The 25,212-nt window shown below is 44.1% G+C and overlaps 1 protein-coding gene across 3 annotated transcripts in view; it reads left to right on the top strand.

The window, feature by feature from the left end:
- Positions 1 to 6,535: 6,535 nt before the first annotated feature.
- Dnah11 (dynein axonemal heavy chain 11) overlaps positions 6,536 to 25,212 on the top strand; it is a 324,850-nt gene continuing 306,173 nt past the window's right edge. For 2 of the 3 annotated variants that reach the window (XM_076551573.1, XM_076551572.1), the window contains exons 1-6: positions 6,539 to 6,974; positions 8,713 to 8,856; positions 13,025 to 13,221; positions 14,700 to 14,889; positions 16,397 to 16,496; positions 18,745 to 18,956. In XM_076551573.1, the coding sequence (XP_076407688.1) occupies positions 6,681 to 6,974; positions 8,713 to 8,856; positions 13,025 to 13,221; positions 14,700 to 14,889; positions 16,397 to 16,496; positions 18,745 to 18,956 (1,137 nt within the window). In that variant the 5' untranslated portion in view covers positions 6,539 to 6,680. Of the gene's footprint in view, positions 6,975 to 8,712; positions 8,857 to 13,024; positions 13,222 to 14,699; positions 14,890 to 16,396; positions 16,497 to 18,744; positions 18,957 to 25,212 lie in introns of all 3 variants that reach the window. The other variant, XM_042261290.2, reaches the window with a different exon arrangement.

Here is a 25,212-nt window from a genome sequence, read left to right as displayed (position 1 = left end):
CGGCGTCTTTACATGCTGCTTGTCACGGCAGCGGCTGGCAGTGTCTCCCTCACTCAGCCTTCCGCTTCCCAGAATTCTCCTCTCTCCTTGTCCCGCCTACTTCCTGCCTGGCCACTGGCCAATCAGTGTTTTAATTATTGACCAATCAGAGCAATTTAACATACAGACCATCCCACAGCAGATATTCTTCACACTGATTAAGGGAACTGCACCAAGAGGACATTACAATTCTAAACAGAAAGGCCCAACCATGGATGCACCCCTTATCATAAAACAATACTACAAGATCTAAAGTCACATATCAAACTAAGCACAACAATAGTGTGTGACTTCAATACACCACTCACCAACTGACAAGTACATCCCAAACAAAAAACAAACAAATCCCAAAAAAGACAAAACAAAACAACAAATTCCTCAAAATCCAGAGAGAAATATCTATATTAAATGAACATTAAAGTTCATCAAGTGAACTTAACAGACATCTACAGAACATTCCATCAAGATACTACAGAATTACATTCTTCTAAGCAGCATATGGAACTTTTTCTAAAGTAGATAATATGTTAGGACACAAAACAAGTCTAAGAAATATGAAAAAATTGAAGTAGTCTATCTATTCATAGCATAGAAGTCTGTAATCAACAAAGAAAGCCCAGGACATGCACACACTCTTGGAGATTATTCAACACATTACCGACCAGTGAGTAGATCCTAACCTTGAAATTTTAGATTTGTGCACTTAATAGACACTCTAAATAAAGAAGGGCCAGTGAGGCAGGGAGGGTCAGAGACCTTAAGGGAAAGTAGTAGAATGCAGGTGATAGGAAAGTAGAGGTGGGTGGTACTGGTGGATGGAATGCTGGTTGTTCACTGAAACTATCTGACAAGACATTATTGCTGAAGATCCCAAGAACATGAGTTCTTTTGTTGTAGGACATGAGTAAATCAAGCTGATGTTGAGCAGACGCTTCCCCTGGTGACTAGTTTTTCATGGTGCTGGAAGGTGCTGTAGGATGGTCTGTATGTCAAATGCTCTGATTGGTCAATAAATAAAACACTGGCCAGTGGCCAGGCAGGAAGTATGGGCGGAACCAACAGAGAGGAGAATTGAGAGAACAGGAAGGCGGAGGGAGACACTGCCAGCCGCCGCCATGACAAGCAGCATGTGAAGATGCCGGTAAGCCACGAGCCACGTGGCAAGGTATAGATTTATAGAAATAGATTAATTTAAGATGTAAGAACTAGATAGCTAGAAGCCTGAGCCATTAGGCCAAACAGTTTAAATAATATAAGCGCCTGTATGTTTATTTTATAAGTTTATTTTATAAATGTTTATTTTATAAGACTGCCGGGGCTTGGCGGGATGGGGAGAGAAAACTCTTCAGCTACAGGAAGGTGTTATGAAGGCCACTGGGGGAGAAAAGTTATTGATGGTCGTACCCATCTATGAACTCTGTGAGCCACATTACTGATCTGCCAGGCGAGGTGTGCCCACCGGTGCAACTGTGGTGTGACTGTTATGAAGATAACCCGCTGCGTTCTGATTGGGTCCAAGGCCTGTTCCACAGCAGTGATTTTAAGCCTGATATTGTAAACCTGGTCAGAAGCCCATGGCTGGGGAGGTTATAAGTCCTAGAGGGGGAGCCTACTACTGTTGTTTTGCTAAGGGGACAGTTATTAAATTACTTTCTAAATATTTAATCATACCCATCGTTAGACAGCCTAGATCAGTGGACAAGAGTAGACATTTGTAACTGGTTAGAGTGCTAAGAACAGATGACTGTTTGTTGTGGAATAATCTTTTTGTACACTGTGAAGATGTGTTGCTCTGATTGGTTTAATAAAAAGCTGAACATCCAATAGCTAAGCTAGATTTCCAGGCACAGAGGATGCTGGGAAGAAGAAGAGTGCAGATCCCAGGAGAAGCTGAGGAAACAATATGGGCAGTACCAAGTAAAGGTGACTGAGCCATACACAAGAATGTAGATGAAAAGATATGGGTTAGTTTAAGTTATAAGAACTTTTAGAAACAAGCCTAAGCAATCAGCCCATCTTTTATAATTGGTAATAAGTCTCCATGTCGTTACTGGGGAGCCAATGGTCCCAACAAGCAAGTCCCACTATAGCTGTTGAGAGCTCAGCCCTAAACAAGACATCAACGCCAACCCTCAACCTTCAACCTCAGGTTCAGGAAATGCTGTGTAGAATGGAACTGAAAGAATGTTATGTTAGGAGAGGTAGGAAGGGAAGGAGTGCTACAAAATGCTGTCTGCTGGACATGGCATGGCTGTTGTACCCACACATTCAGAGCAGTAGTGGTGACCTGCAAAAGACTTGCGTAAGTCTGGGCCCATCAACAGTCCATCGTGGATAAGAGAGGGGCTTACGTGCTCCATCCCTGCCTGAGGACTGAGAGATGGCTAATGGTTGTTTGGGGGGGGGGGGGGGGAGTCGTGTCTTGGTTTTTAGTGGACCGTCTCTGCTAAGTTGTCCTTACTGGAGTAAATGACCTTCCAGCATGCCCATGCAAACAACACTAATTAATTAAAAAAGAGACATGGAAGTTGGAGGGGAACTGACTGGGAGAAGAGGCTGACAGCAGTGGGAAAGGGGATAAGAGATTGTCTCCTCGTCCCATCAGGCTAGCTGAGAATGTTCTCCCCGTGACAACCGCAGAAGCACAAGAGGAAGAACGTGACCATATGAGGCCGTCTGGAGCCTTTGTTACATCTGCTCACATCCTGGGTTGGAGAGATGGCTCAGCGTTAAAGGCTAGGCTCTCAACCAAAAACACAACATCTGCTCACATCCCATAGCTGAAGCAAGCCCCATGGCCGAAAAGCTTCCAATGAATATTAAAGTGAGTGCTTCTCACAGGAAGGCCAGTGGGGAAGTGTTTGCTGATTAGTTTTCCTCTTTCCGGTGAGGGAACTGAGGGACCCAGAAGGTACGTGGTTGCTCAGGTCACACACCTGGCACCTGATAGAAATGGAAGGCAAACCCAGTCAGAACAGCCTCAATCCAGCCAGATTAAGTCTTCCTTAAAGCAGTGTTGTGAGGACAAGACCTTAGTGTGCTGGCATACTGCTGTACTCAGCACCCAGAGCAGGGACTGTCACCCAGTGGGTGTTTGATAAAAATTTCTTAAGAAACCAGGTGAATTCAGCATGGCACTTGGTTGGTACTTTTAAATCATACTTGATACAATATTGAGAAAAAGCATGCATTTCTATGTGATGAATTTATTACTCAGATATAAATTATCTACAAGAATGCATTTTTAATTTCTACAACCAATTAAAGATACAAACTCTGTGATATTGTATTTTTAATTGTAAATGTGGTGATATATTATGTACCCTAATAAAATTTGCCTGAAGATTCAGAGAACATAACAAGCCACTAGATTAAACATAGAGCCAGGCAGTGGTGGCACACACCTTTAATCCTAGCACTCAGGAGGCAGAGATCCGCCTGGATCTCTGTGAGTTCAAAGCCACCCTGGATTACATGAGTTGGAGTCAGTCTAGGAGAGAAACAGAGGCAGGCAGTGGTGGCACACACCTTTAATGCCAGCACTTGAGATCTCATGCCTCTGCTACCAGTATCTGGGAAGCACACATGCCTTTAATCCCAGCACTAGGAAGGAAGTAATATGGCTGGGCAGAGAAAGGTATGTATATAATTCATGAGGAGACAGGAACTAAAACCCTTTCAGCCAGCTTTTCGGCTGAGAGCCTTTTCAGCTGAGGAGTCCTTTTTGGCTAGACCCCTTTAGGCTGAGGACTCAGAGGCTTTCAAACAGAGGATTCGTGGAGTTGGCGCGGTGAGACGTGGAAGTGGCTTGTTCCTTTGTCTCTCTGATCTTTCAGCATTTACCTTAATATCTGGCTCCATTTTTTTTTTATTAAAAGACCATTTAGCAATTTGAGCAACATCATATATTTGTTAATTACAGATGTAAATGCTTTCTGGAAAAAAAAAACTATTCTACTGTTAAAAACAAAGGAACAAAAACCCCAATGACAAGTTAAAATTGCATTGCCCTTCGTGAACACAGCACCAAGCCTGGAAGGCTCTCTCCAGTGCAACCTCACCGTCTGACCGCCTCTGCTGAGCTGAACTCTTTGCTACATATTCACTCGCTATTTTGTTAGATTTTAAGTACTAGGAAATCTTACTTTAATATTAGTAATTTTTGTTCAAAAATTTTCCTGCCCCAATTGAGAGTCGTTTATTAACTTACAATTTAATTTGTGTTTTTTGTTGTTTATTTGTTTTGTTTTATGTGGGAGCCAAAAAAAGTTTCCTAGTGAGATCGGAGCTTGCTTTACACAGCAGGGCTGCATTAGGGGACGGATTGACCACGTGTGAATGGTCAGGTGTTTGAGATGGTTTGCACTTGGTTGTGCTCGGGGGAGATCTTTTGCTCCATCCCTTGGCATTCCTTTAAAAGCCCTTTAGTGGAGACAGAAGGGGCTGGCAGGTTTTGACCCAGGCCCTCCTGAGGATATCGTATGTTTCTGTGCTGCGATCCGGGCAGCTGGAGCACGAAATCTGGCAAGGGACACTGAGGTTAAACAGCACTCTAGACACCCAGTTTCAGTTCGTCAGGGAAGCAGCTCTCTTTATTCGGACCAACATGGGCTTATATACCCCTCTAACAGCAGGAGTCAAGAAATGGTTACTCTGTGTCCATAGGCAAGCTGGACACTGTTTTCCAAACAGGAAAAACCACAGGGGAACTGATCCCCAGCACCCTCTGGAACCCAACTGCACATTTTTCACAAAAAGAACTTAACTGGGACAGGACAAAAAAGGGCATTTAAAATTAAGGCAGCGAACTTATTGCTGCTGACATTTCTGTCTGTTCTCTCTCTCTCTCTCTCTCTCTCTCTCTCTCCCCCCCCCTCTCCATCTATATTTCTATCTAAATATTTCTCACTTCTCCCTCCTCAAAAGTAGCCTGGGAGAAAAAGTAGGAGATCTTCCTCAGTTTTAATAAATTTATTAAGTCATCGTGTGTGTGTGTGTGTGTGTGTGTGTGTGTGTGTGTGTGTGTGTGTGTGTGATGTGTATGGCAGGCATAAGACACAGGTCAGGGGACAACTTTGGGGAGTTGATCTTCCCTCTCACCTTGTTGAAGCAGGTGGCTCTTGTTTCAGCTGCTGGTCTGTGTACTGCAGGCTGGCTAGTATGCGATTCCAGGTGGTTCTCCTGTGTCAGCCTCCCGTCTCAAGTGCTGGATTACAGCTACACACCACCAAATTGGACTTCTATGTGAGTTCTAGGGATACAGTTTGGGTAGCTAGTGCCCTGACCCAGTAAGCCATCTCCTCAATTTAATTGAACTGTTATTTAAAGAATTCTGGTCTCTCTGGAACCAGAATTGGCAGGAGTATGCAAACCTGGAATAAAATGCCGAGAGAATATAAACTCACTGTTAGTCTCCTACACCTAGCATCTGGACACTTGCAAAAGACACCATGGACCACAAGGCAGGCTTGATGATGATCATGATATCCTTATGATGTCATATTGAACATATTTAAAGATTTTGATAGTATAACCAGAAAAGCTTATAGATGGCTAAGAGAGGCAATATCCCCAAAAGAAAACAAAAAGAATGTTCCAGTCTTCCTATAAACATACATGGATTATCAAGGACAAAACTCCTTTGCCAGCTCCTGTGGAAGGGATTGGGGAGGGGGTTGAAATGTTTATTTTTAAAATGAATAATAAAAAGAAATGCTTGAAAACTGTTTAGTTCAAAGACCCCCCACCCCTTCAACATTCTTACTTTACTAATGAGAAAATCCGAGGAAAACAGAAAGATTTCTGGGGGTGGGGATGGAGGCCAGGCCTCTCAGGCTTGCTCCGCCAGCGTTCCACCTCTGAGCCTCCCCTCACCATTGTGCTGACAAGTGTTAGAGATCTTAGGGCATTTTGGCCTTTAAAAAGAGTGCTTTGCAGTCTCTTTCAGAATCTGGAGATGGGAATCAGGACTTGTGATGTCTAGATCTTGAACTTTAACAACTAGGACAAGTAAATGGAGAGTTTTTTTGGGGAGGTTGGTTTTTTTTGTTTGTTTTGTTTTTTTGTTTTGTTTTTTGTTTTACAGGGACAAAATACACAAGAGGATTCAAAGCTGGCAACGAACCCGAGTTCCAGCATTTCTTGCTACCCACTTCAGGGCATACCTCGCTCATTGTTAAACATTGAGCTTTTAGCCCCCTCCTCCCACCCCCACCCTCCCACCCCCGCCCCCCCACCGCTTTCTAGGGGTTAGATAAACTAACTGAGGCAGTGAATTTAGCAGGAACATCTGCTCGAGATGGTACTACTGAATCGAGAGCAGCTAACTCTGGGATCCCTCAAGGTACCCAGGAGGCAAAGGCAGAGAAATCCCGGATTACTTGGTTTGGTTTCCCTGCTTCTGCTTGGGATGTGCCGGGCGGCCCGAGACTCTCGCTCCGCCCTCACTCCTGGGCTGGGGCGGGGCCGCCATCTCCCGGGCAACCGGACGCGATGCAGTCCCGGCCGCTACTTCTCCAGCGAGTCTAACACCGCGTGCGCGCGCTGCTGCGGGCGCCCATCGGGGATCTCGGAGGACAGTGGGCGCTCCCGAGGTGGTCGACTCTGAGGATCCTCGCCGGGACCCCCCTCGCAGGTACGAGATGGCAGCCCAGGAGGAAGGGACTGCACTGCGTCTCAGCCCCTCGGAGCTAGAGGACGAGGAAGACGAGGAGGCGGCGGCGGCACGGAGAGCGCAGCGCTTCGCCCTGGACCCTCGGGTGCGCTTCCTGGGCGGCCGCCTGCGACAGGCCCTGGCGTTCCGGGAGGAGACGTGGAGCCAGTACCTGGAGAGCGAGGACCACCGGCAAGCCCTCGGGGACTTTCTGGAGAGCACAGGGCCTGCCAGCCTGGTGTTCAGTGTCGCAGACGCCGGGCATCTCTCAGCTTCCCCCGAGGTAAGGAGGGGGACGCCCGCTGCGCTGCAAGGCTTAAACTTAACTTCTAGTCTGACTCCGGGACTCCCGCAGAAGTCCAGGTCCCTGTGTGCACCAGCTCTGATCTGAGTAAGAGGCTGTAGGTTAGTTTTCTGGAAGGGATGCCTAGGCGCCTGTAGAGTTAGTAGCATAAAATGATGTATTAGAAAGAAAACCCAGCTATCACAGTCCGTGATGCCTGGGTGTATGGTGCTAGGCATGCTTTTCGATCAAATAACTTCTTTTTTGGTCCCGGGGGAACTCCAGAGTCATATCCTTTTAAACACGACAGCAAAGTGTTTGGCAACGCCCTTAAAGCTTGAGTATTTCGTCTCAGTGTCTGCTAACTATGTTTTGTCCCAGGAAGAAATAATTGCGTTCTAAAAAACAAACAAACCGACATCAGCCTGGTCTACATAGTGAGTTCCAGGACATCCAGGGCTTCACCATGAGACTCTGCCAAATACACAAATGAATAAGTAAATCGCCAAACAAACCAAAACATAAACCAAAAAGTCAACAACCACCAAACAAGACTGGCTGGTGTCGTTTAAAAGACAGAATAAACATCTTTGTTGCAAAATTATTAGTAATTTCAATTGTCTTGAAAATTAAATAGTAAATTCTTTTTTTGAAGATTATAGTCATTTTATTTTTGTGTGAGTGCTTTGCCTGCATGTGTGTCTGTGCACCACGGGCGTGCTTGGTGCCCACGGATGTCAGAAGAGGGGTGTAGGGTCCCCGGAACTGGAGTTACACATGGTCGTAAACTACAACCATGTGGGTGCAGGGAAGGGAGCATCTTAACAGCTGAGCCTTCTCTCTACTCTCCATACTTGTTTGTACAAGCAGTGTGCTCTGGAAAGTTACATTTAAATACAACTCTTAAAATTGTGTCCAGTTGAATAATTCTCTGATGTGGATTTCTTTAAAGCTGATTTCGATTCTGTGAAGTTATAACATTACAGAAGGAAAGGTGGGGAAGGGTAGCCTGAATGTGGAGCCCGTTCCCGGTGGGTTATCTTTAGGCGTGCTGCACCTGGGGTTCATGTGTAAAGTGGGAATGTCATCCCAGGTGTGGCCATTAGGACAGGTGTGAGGAGTATTAGTATAGACCAGGAAGGTTGCATTACGGCTTTGTGAGTTTTGAATATCTTTGTTTTGGTACTTTTCCAATTATAACTTTGTAAAAAAATTATCATATAAGTCAAGAAACCTTACGCTCATAGCACAGAAGCTGAATAGTGTAATATTTACCAAAAATGACTTAACAGTTATAGGAATGTTAAACTATTTGTCTAAACACTTCCATTCTTTGCCTTGACAACAGAAATACAAATTAACCCCTTATGTCTTGTTATTATTTCAGTTTGGCTTATTTCCAAACAAGAACATTTTATATATATATATATATATATATATATATATATATATATATATAACCACTAGAGATTGAAATGTTCCCATGTTTGGTTCTGTTTATCATATTCTTACCGTGTATACTGTAATGGACATGTCTCTGAAGTTGATATTTTTAAAAAGAAGAGAATCTCCTTTTCCAGGACACGGAAGAGCAACAGACCAACCTTGTTTGTAAACATGGGCAAGATGCCAGGGTTTTACTTCTGTTGGCAATGTCTGCAAGTGGGATACAGCAAATCCTGCTCGTTAACAAAGAGACTGTAGTGAACTTGAACTAATTATCTTGCTCTTGTTCCAGATTCCAAGAGATGTGAAACACAAACTGGTTTATCTTGCCAAGAAGATGACTGAAAATATGGGAGAAAGCGATTTCTCCCAAACAGTTTTATTTGGGGAACTACCTCGGTCATTGCTCACACATGTAACTGCATTCCTGGATGAGGTACTGGTCTGTCTTTAATATCTGAGTCTTTTCTTTACCTCCAGACACTTGGCATTAGTTGAACCATCTCTGGCTACTTAAAAAGAAGAGCATGTAGAAGCCTTAGAAGCCTTAGCTTTTTTGGCCAGATGTATGGAGTGATCACATTTAACTTATTTCTCAACTCTGTCTTGTGGTGATATATTGTGTACCCTAATAAAGCTTGCCTGGGGATCAGAGGACACAGCCAGTTACTAGATTAGACACAGAGGCCAGGCAGTGGTGGCATACACCTTTAATCCTATCACTGGGGAGGCAGAGACCCATCTGCATCCCTGTGAGTTCAAGGCCACACTGGAAACAGAGCCAGGCAGTGGTGGCACACACCTTTAATCCCAGTACTGGGAAGCACACAAGCCTTTAATTCCAGGAAGTGACGGCAGGGCAGAGAAAGGTATATAAGGCGTGAGGAAGCAGGAACTAAAGCAGTTCAGCTGAGACTCTTTCAGGTGAGGACTCAGAGGATTTCAGTCAGAGGATTCGTGGAAACAGGATCAGCTGAGGAGTTGTCGAGGTGAGGTTGGCTGTGGTTGCTCTGCTTCTCTGATCTTTCACCCTGATATCCGGCTCTGGGTTTTTTTGTTTTTTGTTTTTTGTTTTTTTATTATTATTAAAAGAGCATCTGAGATTCGAACAGCATCATCTGTACACTAATACTGAATAGGCTGTTCCTCATCAGACGACAACTCCCTTTCACTCTTCCCTGACCCCTTTCAAAACACTGGAAGCATTTACCTGCCGACTTGAACTGACTAGGTTCTGCCAGTTAGCTATAGGTTTAAGGTATTACATTCAGGGTAGAGATGAGCTTACATTTTGGAAAATCGGTATCATCCATTTTTCCAAATCCCTGTTAGAAAGTAGCAGCTAAATGGAGCTTCACTCATGTCAGATAACAGGAGCAGTAATGAAGTTAGCAATTGCTCACACGTTCCCATACTCTGCAGGGTAGGTTGAGTCTGGTGTATTAAAGGCCTGGTCTTCAGCATCAGGAAACGTGTTGCATTTAAGAGGTGGGGCCTCAGAGAAGGAAATTACGTCACCGAGCGTGGGCCCTTGAGGGGCTGTAGATACCACGGCCCCTTATTTTCTCTTGCTTCTTCATTGCTGTGAGATGGATGTCTTCCTTTGCCATCTACTCTTGCTGTGGTATGAGGCCTGAGCATGACAGGGCCAATGTCCCATGGGCTGAACTCTGAAGCATCCTCTATCTTAGGGATTTTTCCACAGTAACATAAATGGCCTAACCAACTCTTTGGCTACCTTGATGCTCTGTCAACGCAGACTGACTTAGTCCAGCTGGGCTGAGAGCTCAAGGTACTTGGTTTCTCACCTGATGCTGTTTGTTCACACATGTTTGGGATGAAAACAACAAAGTCACCAGGTTCTGAAGAGCTAAACTGGTATTTTCAGATTTAGCTGGATATTAGACTCACCTGGTGGGAGGCAGGGGGCGCTTTGGAACGAACCAATGCCAAGGACACACCTCTTACTTGTTAATTCAGAACTGCTGGTGTGGGAGCCAGGCTGGAGCTCCCCATGTGAGGGCGAGCATTGGGAACCATGGAGTTAGGTATTTGTCTACAAGGTCAGTTCCTCAATCTGATGTGCAGTGAGACTCCAGTAATCAGTGTGGTCCTGTTGAGGCTGTTCATTGTAGGAAAAGGTGCTACTGCATTTTGGGGTTAATTTTTATTAAAATATATTATCGCTAACTGGGTTTTTGATATGTATATAATATGCTCTGATCATATTCACCCTCCATTAACTCCTCTTCCTTCCCTGCTTCACACTTCTCAATAATCTCCCCTCTGCTTTCATGCCTTTTGTGTTTTTGTTTAGTTTTTAATCTAAACACAGTTTGAGTTTAATGTTGGGAAGAGTCTGAGATGAGCATTGGGCAGGGAAAAAAAGCAAGGACATCACAGCCAAGGACATCACAGCCGTGGTGTACTTCTCATTCCCTTATAGACAAGGCTGCGAATGAGCCAGAAGGTCTAGATCTGGAGACCAAACATCCCAAGGGTTGGCATGGCTAGGTGCACATACGCAGTGACTCACAGTGGTGTGCTAGGACCCCTCAGCTCCGTCCAGCTGGGTTCTCTTCTTTGATCCAAGGAGAGAGCGCCATGTGCCTTCCTCAAATTTCTACTGGCTGTGTAGTTGACATTTCAAGCTAAAGTTGAACTTACCATCTTCCCAAACCTTTTCCTTCTGTCCTTACAGTTATTCTCATATAGTAAATGAGTATTTTGTAGTGTGTGCTGGCTTGTTTTATGTCAACTTGACACAGCTAGAGGTATCTGAAAGGAGAGAACCTCCAATTAAGAAAATGCCTCCATAAGAGTCATCGGAGCCGGTCGGTGGTGGCGCATGCCTTTAATCCCAGCACTTGGGAGGCAGAGGCAGACAGATCTTTGTGAGTTTGAGGCCAGCCTGGTCTACAGAGCGAGATCCAGGAAAGGCACAAAGCTACACAGAGAAACCCTGAAAAACCAAAAAAAAAAAAAAAAAAAAAAAGATTTATCGGGCTACAATTTTTGGTGAGGGAGGGCACAGCCTACTGTGGGTGTTGCCATCCCTGATCTCGTGTTCCTGCATTCTATAAGAAAGCAGGACGAGCAAGCTATGATGAGCAAGCCAGTAAGCAGCACCTCTCCATGGCCTCTGCATCACCCCCTGCCTCCAGGTTCCTTCCCTGTTTGAACTCCTGCTTTGTCTTCCTTCTGTGATGAACAGTGATGAGGAAGTGTAAGCCAAATAAACCCTTCCCTCCCCATGTTGCTTTGGCCATGGTGACCTCACATGACCTCACATGGTGACCTTTGGCCTCACAGCAATGGTGACCTTAACTAAGACAGTGCTTGGTGACTCGGGCGGAGCTGCTGTAACAAAGTGCCGTAGACTCAGTTTCCCCGTATAGAATAGATTTAATTCTCACAGCTCTGAGGGTTGGAAATCAAGACCAGATGGCTGGCAAGTATTAATTTGCTTGTAGGGCTCACTTTCTGGTTCCAGGTTGGTTCCTTGTAGCCACGTACCCACATGGTGAAAAAGCAAACGAGCTCCTTTTAAGTGTCAATCCCGTTGGCTAGGAGAGCTAGCAGCCTGACAGCGGCAGCGGCTCCTAATGCCACGGATTTAAAGTTTAGGATTCCAGCACCGTATCAGGAGAAGACATACACATGCAGACCATGATACCTGTTTTACGTTGACCCTTTAAGACACAAGCCAAGTGACCTACCTGGCAAGGGTTTTCTAATACCCTGTTACTTCAAATGAAGGTATATACTCCGTTTTTATACCAGAGTGGGCTTCTAAATACGGCAGTTATGTGGAAGGGCACGGCTCCTAGTGCCTCGCCCACCCACCAAGGCCATTGAGTAGAGATTGTAAATAATCATACTGAAGCTTGACATCCAGTGGGCACCCTGCAGGAACTGGTGATCACCCTGCTGGTGGAAGGATTCCCGTCTCGTTTCCCACTTCTCTACCACGTCCAACTGCACCTGAATTCTAGGGATTCAAACTCAGGTCCTCATACTTGCACAAGTGCTTTATTCCACGGACCCACAGCCCTAGTCCAGCAGCAAATATCTTTTAATATTTAGAAGTCATAGCTGGTTTTGCTGATTCTCCACATTTCGTGGAAAAGGAGTTTAAAAAGATTCCTGTGGTTGGATGAACATCTCTCTACTATCCAAACTTTGACGCATTAGGAAACCACCCAACTGGAGAATACTTGCTCTCTACCAGCTTCATGTGATTCAGAAAGATCATTTCTGTCAGCACACCTGCCAACATGCTCAACTTGAATTAAGAAACTTTACTCAATATAAATTCACTTATTTCCTGCAGGGTTTGAGTTATTGAGCTCTAATGAATTCTTGGTGAATGGGTAAATGAGGGGGCAAGCAGTTACTCCTTTCCATTTTACAAGAGCCTATAGCTCAGTGATTCATGGTAAATGAGCCACTGACTTGGTCCACTCCTTGTAGTTTTGGTATCAAGATTATTTACAAAGTTGAGTGGTTTTGTTGACAAGAGAATTTTGTACAGTGAAAAAATGTCTTCAAGGGTACTCACTGTCTGCTAATTAACTGCTTTTAAAATGTTACTCTTTCTCTAGATATTGGTCCCTATTTTTTCTAATAAGAACAACCATAAATCCTGGTCATGTTTTGTTTCACAAGATATGGAACATCACATAGAAGTCATGAAAAGTAAGATGCATGTTTTTAGGGGCAAAATATCAAGAAGAACTCTTCTACCAATTCCTACTATTGCAGAAAATATTGACCTGGACCAGCATTACTCAGTGACCAGGTAAGTAACAGTATATATAGCTCTATACAGTATATTAAAATGAATGGCTAGCATCCCCACAGAATACCACACCTCTTAAACTGTTAGCAAAATAGAATTACTTTAAAATATGTCATTTTAAAATGTATTTTATTTTCTTTAAGGTAGTATGTGGTTTTTTTTTTTTTTTTGGTTTTTTGAGACAGGGTTTCTCTGTGTAGCTTTGCGCCTTTCCTGGATCTCTCTCTGTAGACCAGGCTGGCCTCGAACTCACAGAGATCCGCCTGCCTCTGCCTCCCGAGTGCTGGGATTAAAGGCGTGCGCCACCACCGCCTGGCTATGTTTGTTTGTTTTGAAACTGAGTCTCGTGCAGCCAAGGTTAGCCTCAAACTCAGTGTGTAGCCAAGGGTAACCTTTAACTTCTGACTCCCACTTTCACATTGATGCCGGGGTTACAGGCATCGACCTCCACACCTGGGCTTTGTGCTTTCTGGGCCAACACTCTGCCACCTGAGGTGCACCTCAGCTTACGGGTTACTCTCTAAGGAAAACTAGTAATTGTCATAATCTCAAAATTACTCCTCTGGGAAAAGCGGTGTTTAAGAATATGGTGATTCTTTATTAATTTTACTATTAGTTATTATTTTAAATTACGTATATTGTGTATAGTTGTGTTTGGGTATGGTGCCTGAAGTTACAGGTGGTTACGAACCATCTGACATGGGTGCTGGGAACCAAACTCAGGTCTTCTGGGAGAACAGCAAGCATTCTTAACCACCTAGCAATTGCCCCAGCTCCCATTTGTCAGATTTATAATATAGTAATTTTATCCTTTGAGAATTTCATACAGCGTATTTTTATCATATCCACTGCTGTTCTTCCCACTAAGTCCTTGGTTTTCCCGTCTCTTCCCAACTTCTGGTCCTTGATTCTTTTTTTTTTTTTAAGTAACCCACTGAGTCTAGCTTAAGCTACCAATGTATACTCACGAGTGTGGGGCTATCCACAGCAGAATTGTCAACCTTAAAAACTGACTCAGTCTTCCCCAGAGGCCGTCACCTGTCGGCAGCACCTCAGTTAGGGGTGGAATGTTGCCTGGTTTTGTTTTGTGCAGGTCTTGTGTAGGCATCCACAATGGCTCTGAGTTTATGAGTGCACTGGTCTGTCCCTTCCAGAAGACACTGCTTTGCTCTGCCCCTCCCCAGCCTCTGGCTTTTACAATGTTTTTAGAGGAGTGATAAAGATGCCCCATTTGCGACTGAGCACTCTGTTGATGGTTTTTTTCTGGTCTTTAACGCTTTTCTTAGCATTAGAGATGTACTATACATGGAATACAATGATGCCAAACTCAAACCAGGAACATGAAAATAATGGATTTTGAAGGATTTATATTGAGAAAACTAGTTTATAGATGCATTAAAAACTATTATTACCATATCCTGTCTTTATTTGGATAAAGTCACTGTTGGATGCTTTTAATAACCATCTAATATTTATAGGCTACAATCAGATGAGAGGAGAATACTCCATGCCATTGAATCTGTAGTCATTAAATGGTCACATCAGATCCAAGAAGCTATAGAAAAGGATTCAGCACAGCCTCTGTTGAGTGGCCTCCACCCGACCCCTGAGACAGAGCTGGACTTCTGGACTATGAGGCATGATAACCTGAAATGCATATACCAGCAAGTGAGTAGACAGTGCTGGAGTTGTTTCTAAATCAAAGGAGCAGAGTCAGCTCTGGGGTGGGCAGCATTACTTGGTCATTTTAAAAGTCTAACAGTCTTTGTAGGACTTTTTTTCTTACTCCACGATGCTGTCTATAGGGTATGCATTTTTTTTTTAAGTTAGTGAAAACGGATTGCTTTTATAAGGATATTTTGGTAGCATCTGAGATAACTGGAAATACCATTTAACAGGAGAAAGAGCAGTTCAATGGGGGCAAAAGGCTGGAGATGGCAAGGTTTAATTACTGTCTTAGTTTGGATTTGAATCGTGGTAAAATGATAACTAAAAACAACTTGGGGGAGAAAAGGGTTTATTTTATCTTAGAGTTTGTAGTTCATCTGGGGATGTTATGGCAGAAACTCAAGACAGGGACCTGGAGGCAGGAGCTGATGCAGAAGCCTTGAAGGAGTGCTGCTGACTGGCTTGCTCTCCACAGTTTGCACAGATAAATATAATATATATATCACCCAGGACCAACCACCAGCCCGGGATGGCACCACCTACAGTAAGCTAGGCCCTCCATCAATCACTAATTAAGAAATGGCATTACAGACTTGACTGTAGGCAAATCTTATGGAGGCTTTTTCCCAATTGAGAGTCCCAATTCCCAAGTGACTCTAGATCAGTGGTTCTCAACCTGTGGGTTGTGACCCCTTTGGAAGATGAATGACCCTTTCCCAGGAGTCACCTATTGGATATACTACATATCAGATATTTACACTGCAACTCATAACAGTAGCAAAATGACACTTATGAAGTAGCAATGAAAATAATTGTGTGGTTGAGGGTCGCCACAGCCTGAGGAGCTGTATTAAAGGGTGGCAGCGTTAGGAAGGTTGAGAACCACTGCTCTAAACTGTGTTATGCTGACACACAGCTAGCAAGCACAGTTACTGCGGTCAGTCAGATTTGGGGAGGAGTCGGATATTGCTTGGCTGTGGAAGAACTAACTTTGGTCTCTCTGCTGGATACTTCCTGTCAACTGACTGACTATATATTCTAAAAACCATATCCGTGTTTCTCCTGTTAGGAGATTTTCTGAACCAGATCATTAACAATTTATATATATAATAGTAAACCCACTTTTTGGAAAAACTAAATGCAAAAATAAAATACAAACTTTTGAAAAAATTTATTAACTTGTTTTCATCCTGAAACCTGTATGCCCCTGAGTCTCAAGTACTGTTCATATCACCAATAAGATGGCTTAGCAGGTAAAGGCGCTCAGTGCCGAGCCTCATGTCCTGAGTTTGATCATAATGCCCACAAGTGAAAGAGAGGTGATACCAGCATGTTGAGCTCTGACCTCCACACGTGCCTATTCATACACACACCCACAATCTTAAAAAATAAATATAATAAAATATACTGTGCATATTGCTTGAGAGGGATATAATGTAAAATTTTAGAGAGTAGATTTATTTAGTAAACTGGCTTGTTATTTATTCACATATTTTTTCCGTTTTAGCTTCAGGCTCCTATTGTCCTCAAGATGGTTAAGATCCTGGCAGCAAGACGGAGCAGCTATTTTCCTGCTCTGAAGGGCATCGTCACCACTGTGGAAGATGGTAAGACCCCCAGATCCTCCTCCTGGGCTGCCATCAGTGTAGCCGTCTGCCTGTGGTCCTCGCCCTTACTCCGACCGTCCGCCTACTCAGCCCTGCAGTCGCCTGCTGCTCAGAGTTCAGCCATGGAGGACATGCACCTGGTTCTTCTGTTCATCCCACCCACCCAGTAACCTCAGGGAGCAGGTTTAGCTGGAAGGTGTATAAGGGAGCGGAGGCCATCCCTCCTTAGCAGAGGTTTCCAGACAGCACTTGGGCTGTGTGTGGTCTTGGGATTCACCACTCAGAATCTTCCGTGGGTTGATTTCTGATTTCTTGGCTGACATGTGCCCAGTCACTGTGGATGTTTTGGTAAAGATTAGATTCATAGAACAGAAAATAGTGAGGTGTCCAGCTAAAATTCCCTCCTCAGTGTCCTCTTTTAGTCTCTCCCAAAGGTGACAGCCCTCCCCAGCTTCCTGACTTGTTCATTTATTTGTCAGTGTTTAAGCAAATACAGGTATATATGGTACTGAAGGATACATCTTACAATTAAAGTTAAACAAATAACTGTTTTTGCATTTTGCTTGTTTCCAACATTAGAATACTTTTATTCTCCCGTGTGCTGTTTGGAAGTGATTTAAAATTCACTTTGAAATATCTATTGTATTTGAAAAGATGGGAAGGAGTGGTTGGTGTCTCATTACTGGATTTCCAGTTTTCTTAGCTTATTAGCTATTTGGAAGTTGCTAGGATTCTAGCTTTCCAGTGGCTAAATTGTCCTCTCCACACCTCCACTGTGGACTTGCTAAGGGACATAGGGCAGTGTTTCTCACTCTAGTCATGGTAAGCCATGGTTACATGGTTCTTTGTTCTGACAGGCCATCCAGCTATCAGTTTGTTAATAGTACCCTTCACTACTACCCACTATCCCCATCCCAACTGTGATAAACTTGAGTGTCCCTCAGACATCATCATCTCCTGGAGGCAAACTCTGTTCTCTGAGAACCACTGGATGGAGCTTTCATATACACCTGCAGGAAGCTCTAAGCATGTTATATTTTTTTCCCTCAACAAATAGAAGCAAATGACATTTTTCTTCTGCTAATATAAGATGAACGTATCACGTGAACATAGCTGTAGGAATGAGTCCTGGGGCTCTTCAGAACATTGTGAACACACAACCTGGAGATTCAGAAAAAAAACTTCAGTGGCTCAAATCCATGGTCACCTAGAGGTAGAAGATCCATTCTGAAGACATTCCTCAGACTGAAGTCAGCAGACATGCTTAGCACATGCAAAGGGCATTTAACTGTGGTGCTGTTATTTTATTTCTAAGTTAACATCGATAAATATATACCAATCTCAGTATACTCATGCATGTGGGAGAGGAAACGGCCCAGAACCCTCTCTCTTCTCGAGGCTTTATTAACGGATGGAAGGCTGAGTTGGTTACCTATTAAGTCCAGCAGTGGGTGTGAGAGACAAAAGTCAACAGAATTTTGTTTGCCTTTGACATGAATCCTTGGGAATAACCACCAAAAAGCAAAGCTTAGCTTTGTTCTTCACCTTTAAATACAGCCCATAACCAGCTTTGGGTGAGAGACAGTTTCAGGATCAAAGTGAGAATCTTTCCTTACTCTCACATGCTTAACATGGTTTTTATTCCAATAATATGTTCCTATAATATTAGTCTTCATACAGTGAGAGTTCTGTGGCATTCAGGTCACTCATGGTATTGTATTACCACCTCCTGCCTGTTTCCAAACTGTTTCCATCACCATGCCTGATGAGTTTAACCAGGTCTTAGTAAACAACGTAGTAGAAGGTTCCCTATTGCAGCACTGATTACTCATAGGTGACTGAGATGAGGTGGTGCATTGTACCTGTCCTGAGCGTTCCAGAGAAGCTTGGCATCCTGGCTGTGAGGTGAGGGCCACACAGATGCTTTGTTCCCACAAGGTTTTCCAGGGGCTTGTACGGCTCTCTTTAGACTCGGAGGTTCCCTTCCCTGTGGGTCTTCAGCCACAATTACTTATGGTCTGTGAGTAACTAGATCAGTGCCCTCCAGGGAGGCTGAGTTACAGTCGGGCAGTCTCTAGCCCTCCAAACTGCTCACATGTAGACTGCAGGATAAATAACAGAATGGGAATGTCGACAGCATTTATGACTATCTTGGGTGACAGTTGTCTTGGATTTGTAAAGTGTTTTTAATTGAAAAAAAGGGAAAAAAAGGACATTGTGTGACGTGAATGGTACTTCTTTTTTTCAGCTCTTCTTGAAGCTCGTGATGTGGAACTTCACCTAAGACCTCTGAGGAGGCACATTCAAGGTCTCCAGGAGGCGGAATTCCCACAGACCCGAATCCTAATTGCTCCATTGTTTCACACCATCTGTCTTATCTGGAGTCATTCCAAGTTTTATAACACCCCTGCTCGGGTTATAGTTTTACTACAAGAGTTTTGTAACCTCTTCATTGACCAGGTATGAAGCATTGACAATTAAGGACAGTAAGAATCATTGCCTTCATTAACCCAATAATAATGAGCAAACCTAATAATGGATAAATCCCGATGACACCGTTTTCCTTCTGCTTTCAGACAGGACTTGTAGACTAGAATGGCCAGGTGACTTTCCATCTTAGATAGTACTCAGGCAGTTCTCAAAATAAGTCAAAGAACAAACTGCTTCTGGGTTTTGTTTATTTAAACAAACTTAAGGTAGCTTCCAGCAAAAGGCCCAGGGTCATGCTTTGTACTTCCTGGTCTCTCTTTTTCTGTAGGAGTGTTGGCTGATGGGAGGAAGAAAATCACTCAAAATCAATTATCTTTGAAAAACAGTAATGGGATTATATGGAAAGAATTCTGGTTCATTGTTTTTAAATTTGCTTGTTTCTGTACTCCTTGCTCAGCCCGGGAACGGTCTTTCTGAAAATGATTGGACACCCCCCAACACCCCCTACCCCCACCCACCCCCCACCCCCGCCCGGCACCTTTGTGTGTGAACTTCCACCCTCCTATCCACACTATCCACAAATGCCTGAGGACAACACCTAATAAGAGTTGAGAGGTGCTTGGGCACCACTACGTGGTCTCCATTGTCTGGGGCTGCCATACCTAAGTGACAAACAACGCAAATGGCTTTTCTCACAGTGCAGAGTCTGCAGCCAGGGGGAGGTCAGGATCGAGTTCTGTGGAAGAAGCTCTGTTTTGTAGGCAGCCAGCCTCTCCTTGTGAAGCCACAGTCCTGTTGGGTCTGAAAAACAAAAACGGAAAAAAACAATAGCAGTTAGCCCAGGCTGGCCCTGAACTTGCTGTGTAGCCGAGGATGGTCTTAAACTCCTAGTTCTCCTGCTTTGCCCTCCTGAGTGCTGATGTCACGCCCAGCCGGGGCCCACTCTTTTAATGTCATTTGTCCTTAGTTACATGCTAAAACCCCGAAGTCCATGTGGAATCTTCACGGTTAAGGACGAGGCCAGACTCCGCCCATGTGCGAACTTCAGAGCTCCTAGAGCAGTGGTTCTCGGCCTTCCAACGCTGCGACCCTTTAATACAGCTCTTCACGTGGTGACCCCCAACCATAAAATTACTGTGTTGCTACTTCATAACAGCAATGTTGCTACTGTTATGAATCGTAATGTAAATATCTGGCATGCAACCCCTGTGACAGGGCCATTCCACCCACAGGTTGAGAACCGCTGTTCTAGAGTATGTCATTTGTGGGGGACCAGCCCCCACTTTTACAACCAGGGTACCCTTGAGCAAGGAGAAGTAGGAAATATTTAGATAGAGATACCTAGACGATGAGAGGAAAGACAGAAACAGAGGATAGCCTCTTGAGGGACTGGGTCAAAATTCACCAGCCCAGAACTTGATTCAAAAGGGCTTTTTATAACAATGTCAAGGGGCGAGGCTAAAAGACCTTCCCCTGTTAGATACAACCAAATGTTGACCCTTCCAAACACCTGGTATCCAGGTCTGTGGCCCAATAATCCTCTTATGCAGTCCTGCTGGGTAAAACCACTAGGAAACCGTGGTGGGCTCCAACAGTCATTGACTTGTTAATTTACCCCCTTCTTTCTCTTCTAGAGAGTTGCAGGAATGCATAGGAGGGCTTTGGACACACACCAGCTGGACTCTAACCCACTCACTTAAAGGAAGTTGAATACTTCCCAAGCTTCAGTTCCTCCAGTTAGTGGTATCATGAGGGTCAGAAGAGATAACTGGTGCCTGGCATTTAACAGAAGCTCAGCAAGAGGCCAATCCTTGTTGGCTGGCTGTGGCTATTGATGGGGTAGATAGCAGTGAGTCAGTTCCTTGCTGTGTTTTATCAGCATCTCCTCTGGTTTTATTCTGTTTCTGTCCTTTGAGAGCCAAACTCTGTCTTGCTCTGTGGGTAAGCAGGTACCTGCTGCCAGCCGCTTGCTTCTCCAGCCAGAAGCAGCTTGTTGGACGTGAGCTAGTTCTCCTCCCTGACCCCTTTGAAGGACTCTCTTCTCAGTTTGAAAATTACCCAAACCATTTCATTGCAAAGCTCTGTCGTCTACGCCTTATGAGATAGTCCTGGTTACCTTGAAACTTGGCAAGCTATTATCTTGGTTCCCAGTCTGTGTCAACAGCCAGAGCTGCCAAGCTCCTGAGGAAATACTGTAGCTTCTCCGGTTCCTTAGTCTGTTTTCTGCCCAAAGGTTCCATTGACCTGATTTCCATGATTCCCCAAGTAGCATATCAACTTTGTAGTAAGCTTGCCCCAACATGTTAGCAATCTAAAATCACCAGTGAGCCAACTCTGGTACTGGATTCTCTAAAGATCAAATTCCTACTCCTTCCCCCATTGTTTTTTTTTTTTTATCAGGGTCTTTTTAAAAAGTGTGTGTGTGTGTGTGTGTGTGTGTGTGTGTGTGTGTGTGTGTGTGTGTGTGTGTATAGAGCAGGAATCTTAAAGGTTCTTATTAATAAAATCAAACCTGAGGCCAGTTATTGGGGTCAATGCTGGTAGATCAGAGAGACAGAACAAGCCACAGCTAACCTCACCTGGCCAACTTCTCAGCTGGTCTTGTTTCCTCAGACTGGAAGCCTCTGAGTCCTCATCCAGAATGAATCCCAGCTGAACTGTGCTGCTTCAAAGCCTGAAAGCTTAACCAGGCCAAATGCTTAACCAGCCAAATGCTTCTAGTTTCTGGTCCTCACACCTTATATATCTTTCTGCTTTCTACCACCACTCTCTGGGATTAAAGGCTGGCTTTCTGGGATTAAAGGCGTGTGTCACCATGCTTGGCTTTTTCCAATGTGGCCTTGAACTCACAGAGATCCAGAGGGATTTCTATCTCTGGAATGTTAGGATTAAAGGTGTGTGCTATCACTGCCGAACTAGTGACTTTTCTGTTCTCTGACCCCAGATAAGTTTATTAAGGTACACAATATTTTGGGGGACACAATATCACCGTGTGTGTGTGTGTGTGTGTGTGTGTGTGTGTGTGTGTGTGTGTATGTGTGTGTATGTATATGTATGTGTGTATGTTGTGATGCACATACATGATGATATCTGGAGTCTTACTGATCACTCACCACCTTATTCTTTGAGACAGGACCCCTCACTGATCGTGGTAGTGGGAATCAGGAACTCTGGAGATCCATCTCTGACTACCCTGCTCTATGGTTATACATGTACAAGACCACACAGCTTCTCTGTGGGTGTTGGGGGTGTCAAACTTAGGTCTTCATGCTTCTGTGGCTGTTGTTTTACTAAGCCCTACCCCCAGGAACTTTCTTCTTTCTTTCTTCCTTCATTTCTTCTTCCCTCCTTCCCTTCCTCCCTCCTTCCCTTCCTCCCTCCCTTCCTCCCTTTTTTTGGATATAAAGTCTTGCTATATACAAAGTGGTCTGGAACACTCTAGGTAGACTAGGATAGCCTTGAGCTTATGATCCTCCTGTTTCTGTTTCTTGACTGCTGGAATACAGGGTATACAATACCCTGCCAGAACTAAAACAAATCAAAACTGCAGGGTTTAACTGTGTACCCCTGGCTAGCCTGGAACTAATAGAAATCCACACACCTCTGTCTCCTGAGTGCTGGGATTAAAGGCATCCACTGTTATGCACAGACTGAATACTTTTTTAAAATTCCATTTTGTGTGTGTGTGTGTGTGTGTGTGTGTGTGTGTGTGTGTGTGTCTGTGTCTGTGTCTGTCTGTGTCTGTGTCTGTCTGTGTCTGTGTGCTGGTGGCCATGCTACCATGTCCATGTGGAAGTCAGAAAATAGGTTCTGGGAATTGGTTCTTTGCTCCCACCATGTGGGTCTATGGGATTGAACTCAGGTCATCAGGCTTAGCAGCAGTTGCCTATACCCGCTTGAGCCATTTTGCCAGCCCTGCATAGTACTTTTTAATTTGAAAACAGTACTGATACTTCGGTTGTATGGATTTCATTTCAGTTTCAGCCTCCAGCCTACACTGAAAGGTCAAAGATCTTGTCACACTGTCTTTGCTGTCCCCACTGGCACAGTTGGTTGCTGGAATCCCGGGTCCCCCTGTAGGTGGGTTAGGAGCTGTCCAGACGGTGGTGGTGTCCATCGCCTGCTGCTCCCATCGGCTGCATTCATTATCAGCTGGTTCTACTTTAGTAGCAAATATATTTGTTTTTACTTGTCTCACAGTGGCCAGCCCCATGAAAACATCATCTGCTTGCTGGCATGGTACCATATACAAGCTCTGGTAATGGGGTCTTCCCTTGATGCCTGGGGGCATTTCTCTGTTAACTTGACACTACTGTGTTGTCACTGTGCGTTATCACTCAGCTGGTCTAACTCATCTAGTCTATGGTGTGATTCCTCTCTTCTAGAGGTTGCTATCCACAGGTTCTAGATAAAGAAGGCCAAGTTTGAACAGCATGTCTTGGACAAAGGGTGTGTTAGTAGTTAGCAAAATTATGAGTCTATAAAGTATATAAAAAGAATAGGAGAGCAGCTGGGAAATAGAAGCAAGCTGGCATACTGATACATTGGCCATTGACAATTAATTGGCTCATGGATGATAAACTTATCAGCAGTATAGTTGTCCCTCGGTATCTGGGGGATTGAGCTCAGGTCATCAGCCTTAGCAGCAAATGCCTTTACCTGCTGAGCCATCTCACTGGCTCTATCTAATGCTTTTTAATTAAAAGCATAACCAAAACAGTATGGATACTAACATTGTAGGACCTACTATAGCTACCAAACCCAGTATAAGATCTAGTATTTGTATGCAATCTATGCATGCCATTCCATGTGCTTTAAATCACCTCCAAATTGCCTGCAGTGCCCCATAATGCAATGCAAATGAGATGTAAATAGTTGTTCTAATATATTGCTCAGAGAATGGTGATAATAAAGAGCCCCTATAGGCTCAGATGGGTTTTTTAAATGCATGTGATCCATGGTTTTAAATAAGGAACCTGTAGATGTGCAAGACTGACTGTGTTTTACTTTAAAAGGCTTCTGCTATGGAGCTAGGTGCTCTCGAGGGTCTACTAAGTCATGCTCCTCATTTTGCAGATAAGAGAATCGACCAATGAGACAACTTAGCTGACGACACAAAAGTAATTAGCAGCTCCTACCTTGATGAACACGTGTCCTGACTTCTGCCATGCTCTTTCCCTGACATTTTCTGCTGCCCAGTGCAAGGAGATAGACTGAGTGCTGCTGTCTGGGATGTTAAGGACCAGTGACTTGTCTCAGGAGGTTCTGTGTGGATAGAAAGCTAATTGGCTGTGATGGACTTGGCTGGCTCTCACAGAGGCGTAGGAATGAAAACAGGATGACTTGTCACTTTATATGTAGGTAATTAGGTGAGAGGAGGCTGCTGCAAAAGGAAGACAATTGAATTATCACCATCGACTTTTCAGGTTCCAAAATGTTACAGAATGCATGTAGAAGATCTGTGGAGGATACCATATACCATAGCAAAAACCAACTGTCTTGAAACTCAGACCATGAAAGGAATATTCATAGTTATCTGTAACACGAGTCTTTCTTTCTTTCTTTCTTTCTTTCTTTCTTTCTTTCTTTCTTTCTTTCTTTCTTTCTTTCTTTCTTTCTTTCTTTCTTTCTTTCTTTCTTTCTTTCAAGATTTATTTATTTATTATGTATACAGAAGAGGGCGCCAGATCTCATTACAGATGGTTGTGAGCCACCATGTGGTTGCTGGGAATTGAACTCAGGACCTCTGGAAGAGCAGTCAGTGCTCTTAACCTCTGAGCCATCTCTCCAGCCCAGTAACACGAGTCTTAAAGGGTCTTATTAATAAAAACAAACCCGGAGCCAGGTATTGGGGTGAATGCTGAAAGATCAGAGAGACAGAACAAGCCACAGCTACCCTCACTTCACCAGCTTCTCAGCTGATCCTGTTTCCTCAGACTGAAAGCCTCTGAGTCCTCATCCAAATGGATCTCACCTGAACTGCTGCTCAAAAGCCTAAAAACTTAACCAGGCTCTAGTTCCTGGCTTTCACACCTTATATACCTTTCTGCTTCCTGCCATCACTTCCTGGGATTAAAGGCATGTGTCACCATGCCTGGCTGTTTCCAGTGTGGCTTTGAACTCACAGAGATCTGAATGGATCTCTGCCTCTGGAATGCTAGGATTAAAGGCGTGTGCTACCACTGCCTAACCTCTATGTTTACTATTTGTGGCTGTTCTGTTCTCTGACCCCAGATAAATTTATTAAGGTGCACTATTTTGGGAAACACAATATCACCACAGTTAT

The sequence above is a fragment of the Peromyscus maniculatus genome, chromosome 14 (assembly GCF_049852395.1).
Source record: "Peromyscus maniculatus bairdii isolate BWxNUB_F1_BW_parent chromosome 14, HU_Pman_BW_mat_3.1, whole genome shotgun sequence".
NCBI lineage: Eukaryota > Metazoa > Chordata > Mammalia > Rodentia > Cricetidae > Peromyscus > Peromyscus maniculatus.
Note: the sequence above shows the minus strand (reverse complement) of the source record. Positions and strands in the feature narration are given on the sequence as shown.